Source organism: Halyomorpha halys, unplaced genomic scaffold, assembly GCF_000696795.3.
Source record: "Halyomorpha halys isolate HHAL.00 unplaced genomic scaffold, Hhal_1.1 Scaffold1757.1, whole genome shotgun sequence".
Lineage (NCBI taxonomy): Eukaryota > Metazoa > Arthropoda > Insecta > Hemiptera > Pentatomidae > Halyomorpha > Halyomorpha halys.
In genome coordinates, this window is record NW_027111483.1 from 152,121 (window position 1) to 163,818 (window position 11,698).

The 11,698-nt window shown below is 29.0% G+C and overlaps 1 protein-coding gene across 2 annotated transcripts; it reads right to left on the bottom strand.

Annotated features, from left to right (window-relative positions):
• Positions 1 to 455: 455 nt before the first annotated feature.
• Positions 456 to 11,471, bottom strand: Vps26 (vacuolar protein sorting 26). Of its 2 annotated transcripts, none has more exons than XM_014436013.3 (7): positions 11,286 to 11,471; positions 10,865 to 11,008; positions 10,550 to 10,782; positions 9,348 to 9,512; positions 9,155 to 9,255; positions 5,780 to 5,991; positions 456 to 3,530 (listed from the first exon to the last, which is right to left on the bottom strand). In XM_014436013.3, the coding sequence occupies exons 1-7, from the start codon at positions 11,286 to 11,288 to the stop codon at positions 3,231 to 3,233; spliced, it is 1,158 nt and encodes a 385-aa protein (XP_014291499.1). In that variant the 5' UTR covers positions 11,289 to 11,471; the 3' UTR covers positions 456 to 3,230. The 2 variants fall into 2 exon arrangements, with proteins under 2 accessions (XP_014291499.1, XP_014291498.1); XM_014436012.3 differs by having other exon boundaries at positions 9,149 to 9,255; positions 11,286 to 11,470.
• Positions 11,472 to 11,698: the final 227 nt, after the last annotated feature.

The window sequence follows — 11,698 nt, forward strand, 5'->3', positions numbered from 1 at the left end:
ATATAAATTATGATTTCCATAAACCTTATTAGCCAAGCAACTATTTGAACAAATGAATTCTTAATTTTTTTTAAGAGGATTCCAAGTAAATGTCAAGAGTTCCTTTCACTTTAGGTTAGATTTGTTCATTTTTAAAATTGCTTATAATTCTTTATCCATTTAAACTTGAAAAATGTAATGATCTCATTTCTATGTAATTGTGATAGAGAGCTTTCTCTCATAACTTCTTAAAACCAAATTGCAATTTCTGACTTATATCACAAAAATATTATCAAAGACACACTATCCACAAAAAGTCACATGTGGCTTGTTGTCACAGTATGCCAATCCCCTGAATTAGGTTGTATTTAAATTTGTAAAAATCATATTAGACTACTACAAGTACACACCCAGTAATCCACTTAACACTTGGAAAGTTAATTTGAACTCGAAGGAGAATAAATGGGAAAAAATGATGAAAGACGCACATCATTTCCTTTATTACTGTTTCATCTGTACCAGTAAATTTGATAAAAGTTAACATTATTTCATAGAAACATGAAATTGTTCAAACAAGCAAAATCATAGTAATTCAGAAGCATAAAACCTGGGAAAAAAATTGAAAAGAAATCAATATAATATGGTGAATAGCAAATTATGTTGTAAAACATACATAACTAAATATAATAACTATAAGAAACAAATAAACAGTAGAAAATGAATATCTAATGAAGTTAATATTAACCAATAATCTGGAATGACTAAAAAGCATAATTATTTAAATCTCCTATAATTTTTCATTCAACAATTTATAAATATATATTCTAGATGTGAACAATAATAAATCATTTATATTCCAAATATACATGTACTTTACATATAATGTATACGTAGATGTAGATGTATATATATATATATATACATTTTGTATTACTTTAGAGTCCTGATTATTCCAAAATAAATCACTTAAAATCTACTCATGGAGATTGGAAAATTTAAGCTTAATTAAAATCAACTCATGGAGATTTTAAAATTTAAGCTTAATTAAAATCAACTCATGGAGATTTGCAAAATTTAAACTTAATTAAAATCTACACATCGAGACTCTTTAGTATAGATAACAAAAAAAAAAAAAAAAAAATAATCAAAATTAGAATAATGAGGACTCTACTATAAACATGAATCAGACATTGGAGACACTTATAATTTGTGGATGGATATATTAAAATTGAGGTTTACAGTCATTGATTAAAAAGGGCTATGATCTGTCAAGAACTGAGTGTCTACCGAAACCTTTTTATGGAATTCTTGATTGTGCTATATAATTTTTGGTTTTACATGCAAAATATCTTACTGTAAAATATGAGGGAATAAACAACAATGATAATTGCTTTTTATCCTAATTTACTTATGAGAAACAAAGTTCTACTAGCTCTTCGAGCAATATTGATTATTGTACATCACGAAAAATCTATGGACACACCATAATACATTTAAATATGTCTTATGTATATTTATCACATGTTATATATTCTTTATATTTATTGAGACAAATAACTCTGATACATAAACACAAATTTGCAATCATAACTCTTTGCTAGTATAATTTTCAGTATTTTTTTATAAATTTTCTTGACTTTTCGAGGTCTGGTAGACACCCTGCAGAAATCAAATTACAACTTGTTCTGAATAATAAAGCACTTTTTTTTCTGTATTTCAAAATAGTTCATAAAACGAATTTATAGTACATCTATTCCCAAAAATTAACTTAGACTAAAAAATAAAATATTTAACTAACACAAGTCACCTGATTGAGGTGAAAAATGTTGTATTTGGGAATTTGTAAATTTATTTAGTTAATTCATAAGTTGTGATTATTGTTACTTATGTTTGAATTTAATGATATATTTATTTTTTGAAACTAGTACTTTCAAAATTATTACCATTTTTCATACAAAAAAATTAATTATGATAGTAAAACTGGAGTTATGCACAGCCACTTAATGATAAATTAATTGATTTTATAGAAGTAAGTTATAAGTATCCCCAGATCAAATTGAATTGTTACAGTGAGCTACTCATTCTCTCTTCAATTCAGCCTTAATATTCTATCCTTTTGTCTTATTGATTAATTATTTCCTAAAGAAACTCTCTATGGGTCTTGCCATACATAACAAATTCAAAATAGGAAATAAACAATTTTTATTTATATACATTATAATATAAATATATACAGAAATACTTTATACTCCCTGTTCACTGAAACTCTACACGTGTAAATAATATACTTGATTAAATAGCTGGACCTCACATCAACTAATTACAATTCAATTAAAAATAACCCAAACATATAAGCTAAAAAAAATCAAAACCTTTCTTAACTTAATTGTGAATAAAATTAAATAAATAAAAAAAAAATCAATTAAATTATAATTTTAAGAATGAATACACAATTCAATTACGAAAACTTAGATCTTTTAAATTTCTTTTAAGTCAACATAACAAAGACAGAATTAAATAAAAATTATAGTAATTTTCATAAATAAACAGAAAAAATATAAAGCATTTAATAACAAATTAAGACTATAAATAAAATATAATAATTTGATAATTACTTCATTTATTTTCCAAACTAATTATTAGTTTATTTTTTATTAGATCACATTCGAACTTCCTATAAATACTTATGAAGAAATAAGACATAACTTTTTTCAGAGTCAACATTTTTCTCTCGTTTTACAAATGTTTTAACAACCTTAATTGTTTGATTTAATCAAACAATTCATAATTTTGATTTAATCTTTCAATCAATAATTAAATTTCAATGCCAATAAATTAAAATTAAAAGTTGGAGGAAATAACAAAAGATTCTCTCTAATATTTCTAAGTGAATCCAATAAAACAGAGAGCTGTTCAATAGAAATGATTATTACTATGCCATCAAACTTTCTTAAACTATAAACAGAACTAATCTCGCCATCCTAGAACCAAATTTCCATGAAATATATTCCCCTAAATATAAAACAATACCATTTGGCATCAATAAATGCAATAATCATTAGGCAGATAGCAGAAATAAAACCTTAAATAAATAAATTTTTAAAAGTAAGGTTGATAAATTATTATAAATATTCCAGATAAACGAGATTACCCCAGTCTTGTCTGATTTTCTGTTTTGAATTCAATGAACAACCACAACAATGTGGGAGTGAAATTAAAGTTCCGAAGAAAAATAATGAGCATTTTTATCATTAGGCACCATCATTTTGAGTGTCATCTTTTTGTTGTGTTTCATTGATAGTTTCTTTCAACGGAGGATGTTCTTCTTCTTTGTTAGCATTCTGAGGTGGTGCATCATTTATTTCCCGGTTATCTTCTACTTCATCATCATTGTCTCTTTGGAAATCTTCAAAAGCAGACTGATTATCAGGAGCTGGCCTTGGTGGCTCTGTACCACGAGGGCCACCTTCTCCAGAGACCAGGTGGTTAGGCACATGTGGTGAGCTATGGCCTTTCAGAGCTTTGTCACCTTTTCTCCATAGTGTTATTTCCTAAAAACAGATTTCACAAAATGAAAAAACAGATTTTATTATGAATAAAAAAGAATAATTCATTAGTGCTACCCTATTTATGAAACAATCATTAATAAAAATATAATTAAGACCTTTTTTTAAGCTAATAGTCAACTGAAATGTCTTCACAATACAAGTTTTTCAAAAAACATGACTTAGGATATCAGCATTATGTATAATGATACATAATGCTGATATCCTAAGTCATGTTTTCATTGAATCATATTAACTTATGATTATGATTTAATATTTAAACAATAATGATTTCATGTACATATGAATGTTTTAACAATATAATCCGATATTTTAGATGATTTTAAAAGTGAAACCTTGATAATTATAGAAAAACATTTTTTTCAACACAAAGATGAATGGAATGGCACTATATTTCATATAAATTCAAAGAATGCAAGCATTTAATTTATATTATATACAATCAGGCTCAAGAAGTTTATATGGAACATCTAGAGGAATTTTTCATATTTTGCCCTTGCCATTTTTCCTCCCATAACATGGAAATCATGGGTTAAAATAAAAAAGAAAGTTAAATTAAACAAGAGTTTTTGTAATTGTTTTTTTCTGTTTTCTCTTTTTTTTTTAAATCCCTCACATTGTTTTAAATCACAAGCTCTTAATCCCTTGGGGTACAGTCAAATGAGGACCAGAAAGTATCCTTGATGGAATATATTAGAAAGTTCTGAAAATTTGTTTATTACAGTTTTTCAGGGATCTAATTACAAATTTCTACCTTGCTACCAATGATTTTGTTTTTAAAGTATAAAAATAACAATAATTTTTTTCTTTTTCACTCATAACTTAAAAGCCATGTATTATTCAAACAGGTTTTATTACATGAAGTTAAACAAGAGTAAATTATCTACAATTTTGATTCTAGTACTTTTCCTGTTTTAAAGCAAACACAAGCCGAAAGTATAAGACAAAATATAGTCCAATCTAATTAAGATCAGAAAGGGAGTTTAGGCAGAAAAATCTGAGGTCACAAAGTAGAAACTTATAATCCCAGTAGACTCCATGGGATTAACAGCAGATGCTACTAAATGATGTCACAACAAAAACATTACACAGTAAAAAAAAATATGATAACATACTCTTGTTTAATTTAGTATATGTAGATGGTTTTTTAAAATAAACATATAGTCCTCTTATTATAAATGAAAAACTGAAAAAGGTTAATTTTTTGAGGATTTATGTATTGTTTAATGTATACCGAAAAAAATGAGTGGGAAACCTTTAAATCAAGTTGAGCACCCTCAAAAACATGGAAGTGGAAAATATCAAAACTTTCCAGGTAAAATCCCCAATGGTCTATACTACTGACCCAGAGAGATAATGTGGGCCTGAGGTCTATGGATAGAAATTAAAGGATAACAAAACAATACTCTGAATTATTAAAGAACAATAAAAAAGTATTTTAGAATCATAGTCTAAAAAAAAATTGGTGGCTGATAATGTCTAACTCTGAGGACTATAATGGGCTGACTTTGGTGTCAAATCTAAAATAAATCAGCCCAAAAGTCTCTAAAAGCAATGAACAGCAGTGCATGATGTACAGTAGACTCCGATTTTTGGAATCTTAAGTATCTTAAAACATGAAACTTAAAGATTGAGGCTCTATTATCCACTCTCTCTAATTGTCGCAATAATCTGCAATATCCCTCATTTCTGAAAGAGAGCAACCGCTAACTCTACCAAGCCTGGTGATGTAATCCAAATACATCTGCCTGACGGACACTTTCCTTCTGGTCTGTTCTTGATCATCAATGATCACATGGCCAAATTATTTCAGTTTATGCTATTCCTCTACCTCTCTAACTGGTAGCAGCCATATAGGACTACCAGATAGTATCATTCCAAATTCAGTCCCTTTAAATTATCATACAGATATAAGAATGCTTGTATGAGAACTGGTAAATTCTCAACAGAACCTTCCTGCTAGGGAGCGCATCCTTGTGGGTTGTGGATTGAGGGATCCCTTTGAGGAGAGGTGGTTAGAATATTTATTTAATAAGGACCTGTTGACAAATAGGTACCCGGTACAAAGGGTATAGCCCAGCCACCCTTTCTAAGGTGATATAAACATTAGGAATGCCAGTCGTACCGTGGATATAGAGTCTATTACTGAGCTAATAGCCCACATTGTGTATATCCGATTCATAGAAATAAAACTGGCATCGGAGATGAATTTACTAATTAAGAAAATACTTTACCTGCTGTTTAAAATATCTTCGATCTTCTTCATCCATTAAAACAAGATTAAGGAAATATTTAACTGAAAATTTTTTATTGATATCTTTCATTGTAGGGGTTAATTCATAGCAAGATAGAAACACTCGAATTGGAATACTTTCTCCTCTAACTGGAGCACCATCCATTATTTCATACTTCACAATAGTATCATTTTCAACAAAAGTATTGGGACCTAAAACAAAAAATAAATAATCAATCTAATAATGAAAGAGGCCTTTAATAACTTACTTAGTACTTTAATAACTAAGTGTGAATGTTAAATTTTCACAACTAAACATCAACAATAATGGTCAAAAGAAAACTTTATTAGATTTTAAAAAATGATTTTAACCACAAGTGTAGCCAAATTCATCAATATTAATACAGACATTAAAATATTGATAATTTTACGACTAATAACTACATTTCAATCTCAAAGCAAATCATGCATAACAAGCAATGATATAAGAAACCCTTCCTCAAGGGGAAATAATGATCTAGATAGATGTTTTGTACCATAAGCATCCAAACAACCCTCTCTTCCACGATTAATAGCTAGGTGGAAGGAACAAGTAATCCACAAGAGGTCATAAAAATTATCTGAAGAAAGAGGAGTTAAACAGTACCTTCCATCAATTAAATAATCTTAAAATCAATGGTTATACACTACCTTGTGCTAATTAACAGACAATATCCTAAACATAGTATGGTAATTGAAATTAACTATTATAGACAAGTTTAGAATTAATACAGGATTCTCGAGTACTTTTTCCTGGGATCACTAAGAAGCAATATATTTTGATAATTGTTACACTTCCTGCCTTCTGTATCCCTTCTAATATATGTTATTCAGTATCCAGAAATATTATGAAAAACATTTCTCATTTACTATCCAAGTATCTAATTACCTCATCCAGATCATGTAACCCTATTGAGTTTCATCTTGGAGATGGGTACGGCTCCTTGGACTGGGCTTATCTCTTCCAGTCAGAGACTCCTTGAAATATTTCCTATACCTTCCCATTATCTCTTTATTGTACAAGATGATCAACCATTCCTGTCTTCATTTCCTTTCAAGGTTAGTTAAACTCTTTTCTCATGTTATTCAAAACTAGGTAAAATATTTCCTGGCTCTATTTTGCAAAACCAAAATCTTCCCACTTCCTCTTTACACAGAGTATTTTTTGATTCATCTCACTTCACATATCGTAGTACTTAAATGATTTTTGTGTGGAAGTTGTCATCTGTCCATCACCACTCCATCATGTCATCCAGCATGTTGCCCAGCTTCTTTTGTTTTAGAACGACAACCTGGTGGTTTGGAATCAGCACACTGCACACTTCGACACAAGCCAACAATGTCTAAACTTCCAGACAGCAAGACTGATTTGTGCTGCAAATCATAGTGGGGATTCAGCTATACAATGAGTCCCCTTTAAAACAAAGAGAACTACCTGCAGTTTTCTAAGAAAAAAGAAATGTAATTTTGGGGAAACCATTGGACAGTGGTGAGGCAAAAAAGGGTATACATGTGACTACATAATGTTTGACTTTGTATACTAACATAAAATACTGCCTAAAAGGCGATGCAGAGTGAAAAACAATATAAATTACAAATATTATTTATTTAGTTTACATGTACTCATTTTACTCAATTTATGAAAATAAGTTTAGGGCTTCTCGATGTTTGTAAATGACACATAAGCATTGTTTTTGTAAATCTAAGAATGTATCCTGATAAATTTAAAATTTCACATAAAGATATATCAATAAAATTATTAACTAAATATTTTTAGAATTAACATAGTAACCATGCAAGGAATCAGGTCATACAAAATGAATGGCATTATTAACAATATCGCAAATAAATCTCTCGTATTAGCTTGATTAAAGGGATTTTCCACAACCAAACTGATTCTGAGAAATGATTTGAACCAAGAGTTTAAAGAAGTAAGTTATATAATGGATTAAACACTTCTTAAATAAAAAGTATAAATTTTTATTTATTCTTTATAAAAGCATCTTGGTTATGGGACCACTAAAATCTACAATTCTGGAGCTTATCTGCACAGAAAAAAAATACTATAAAAGTCACTTAAGATCAGTTTCAATATACAGGATTTAACATCGGACAACGGATGACTTGGGCCAGGAGTCTCCAAATTACAGTCCACAAACAATACTGATTCAGGTTGCCACATTTTATTTAATATAATTCATGTAAAAGTGATGATCAGATGTTTCCTTTAATGGATAACTAAAAGATATGACATATGTAATGAAATTGAACATTTGAAGAGTAGTTCAAAATGTTGGTTTGATGAGCTGGCCAGGTCTTAGCCTTTAGTAGCTAGTGGAGGGTATGGCCCTTAAAACTCTGGAAAGAGTCATTTTAAATTTACTAAGAAGATATCACATGTCGTGGATATCTTAAACATATGACATTATAAAAACCAAAAAGCATAGTTTGAAAGTTACATGTCTAAGGTCAATATGGTGATGTGACCTGACCTCAAATTTTTCCCTGATTAAAAAAAACTCAAAATAATAATTTTTTTTTCCGTTTTTCTTCCACAGAATGAAAACCATGTATTTATTAAGGAATATCGACCAATACTAAATTAAATTATTTTTAATTTTGTGCATGGCATCATTAAGGAGTAACTGTTGCTGGTCTAATGGTGTTCAGTCAAATGTTCAGAAAAATATATACATAATTGAAACTGTTCACTATATAACAGAAAATGCTTTATACATACTTTACCTAATGAGCACTCCAAAAGGAGGTATTTTTAATGAAATTAATAAATGTCACATATGGCGGCTATCATATATTTATGCCATAAAAACCAATCTCTGCAATTTAAATAAAAATACCGGGTATTATACGATTATATAACATTTAATAAAAAGATTCAAAGTAGTCAGCCCTTCCTATCACAAAAAGTGCCATGGAAGGTAATATTTTCTGGTCGCTCCTCGGCTATTTAGACTACAACTCTATAACTCCACTATGGATGATCATTATAACTAATCCATACTCTTACACTTTGATGACAGTTTAAAAAACAGATTGCATGAATGATTTCTAGTTCCTTCAATTTTTCATTCACAAAAATTAGAACAGAATGGAGTACCAAAAAGGAAAATTATTTAAAAACAATTTTGTTTTCTTTGACTGAAAACTGAGACCCCAAAATAAGTGTTCTGACTTACTACCATACTTTCTTTAAATTAGGTAATAAAGGATGTAAAACATAAAGCAAGAATGGAAAGAAAAGTTATAGAAATGTTTCATGAATTAAAAATAATTAAATAAATGAACCTATCACTAAGTAACAAAAGCTCACCAGAACCTGTGGTTTCCCGTTTGATAATGGCTATCTCCATATGTTTTAACTTGATACGAACAAGAAGAAAGTATATTTTTCCAACAATTACATCTTTCAGATGGTATCTAAAAATAAACACCATAATAAATATAAGCTAGGGAATCCTTAATTTGTAATCCACTAATGTGAACATTACAACTATTATTTGATTACTTACTTGCTTTTATTGTATTCAAATTCTATATGAAGGCAATCTTCAATACCAACTTCCATTTTGATACTGTTGTTGAGCTCAGGATAAGATGATAAAGTATGAACTACAATATCTTTTTCTTTAATAATGTCAGATAGCCTTTTAACTATAGTTACTCTCAGTAAATACCTGAAAAAAACAAAGTAACATGAAATTAAAATGTGATATACGGCTTCAGAAAATATCAAAAATTAATTATCCTGCTAACATCCATAAAAATAAAACAAATAATTTGGCTTAAACATATAATGGATTAATTTCTGCCAGAAATAAAAAATAATTCATAATGACTGATGTCACATTTTTCACCTAGTGCCCAGGGAAATGTAACAAAAGCATTTAATATAAACATCAATTTTATTTACAAGAAATGAGGAAGGAATAAACCAATCATTTACACTGGCACCATCTGACTTCTAAATGAATAAAGTGCTATCTTGATGCAGCCCGCCACCAAGGTCTCAAGAAATATGATATTCATAGTTTGAAAGTAATTCAAGTTTTGAACAATAACAATAGGAAATCAATGACATATAATTGCTTGATATAACTTAATTGAATAGAAAGCAAAAATTGATAAAGCAGCTAACTGAAACCACTCCCTTTCAAGTATATTAGAGAAACTTATAAAAAAGTTAACTTTTAAAAATAAATGTGTAAAAAATTATATCATAATTGATATAATGGGAACCATAATCTATTCTCAAGCCTTTGTCTTTGTCTGCTATACTAAGACAAGAAAGAAGAATAGGATGTTTTTGAAGCAAATAAAAGTATCAAGAAACTTTGCAGATGTTAAAAATAAATAATGAAACAAAAAAGACAAAATATAAAACATCTATTCCTCTGAAGTATTAGTGAAACAGGATGTGCTGTAGACTAATATAATTCCAGAATAATAATACAATAGTATTTCACATTTATAAAATAATTTGGAATATATAATGTGTATTCTACCTAGTAATCAATTCTTTCAGTTAATAACATTTTTACTTCTAGAAAAGTATATAATTTCTACTAATAATAATAATTTAATTCAAACTTCCATAATATTTATATATATGTGACAGAACATAATGATAAAAGATTACAAAGCCTCATAATTTCACAAAACTAGTAAGACATTATTGTTTAATAGCAACTAATTAGCATATCAAAAAAATTACCTTAAACGAACATTGACACCAGTGAATGATTCAAACGGTTTTTCTACATTAAGAAATTCAAAATTGAATGTAGTATTCTGCAATAATTCACCCGGCCTCGCAAGTTCTTTTACCAAGGATGTGAAATCATGATGATTTCCCCTATCATAATATAGTTCAATTTGTCCAATAAACTCAATTTTGATTCCCTGGTGTTCAAGTTTGCTACCAGGTTTCTTTAACCTGATATTAACCTATTAAAAAAAAAGAACATTAATATTAGATACTGATATTGTATCAATACATACACTCCTAAATAATAGAAACAGAACATACCTTTCCTGTGACACTTTCACCATCATAATAAAGTGGATGCCTTTCTTTCTTACCATCTTCGGCTTTTATTTCAGCCAGTGGCCTGTTTTCAACTCCATCTAACACTATTTCTACATCAGCACTTTGTCCAAATCCAAAAAAACTCTGTAATTAAAAAATAAAGTCATAAATATATATAACATCTCTCAAAATAAAAGCACTTAAATCCAATTTCAGTTCATTAGTTAACAAGTTAATATGTCCATGAAAACATGAAGTAATATTTAACCTATTAGGGAGTAAATAAAACTAAAACTTCATAGTGAATCAAAGCTCTGCACAATTGACCTATGATGCAAATAAAGTGACGTTAAATATAAATACAACGCACAGAAACAACTGGAAGTCAAACGGTTAAAATGCACCCCTCAGAAATACTAACCATCTTCTTCAGCCAATAACAGCAGTATTTCGTCTACGCAATATTCGCTATGTTTTCAGGTAGAGGAAAAAACCGGTCTCATACTTTTGCCCCTGGTCCAATTCAATAACATTTGTCACATCCTCATATAAAAATTAATAGCCTAACAACTTCATTCAGGTTACGTCATGAACAGAAGCCTCCCGTATAGGTTTACCTATCATTTTCAGGATCTTGATGTGTTTTCCTCGTGTTTACTTTTTAAATGAGCAGTTTGTTTGAGTATTAAGTGTTATTAGGCAGAAATTAAATTTAGAAATTCCGTACCCAAGTAAAACTCATTTTTAAACTTAGTTCCCACAAAACTCGTTTCAGAGGCGGGAAACATGAATGTACAGGTACCTAAACCACATATTACAGACTTTAAAACATAT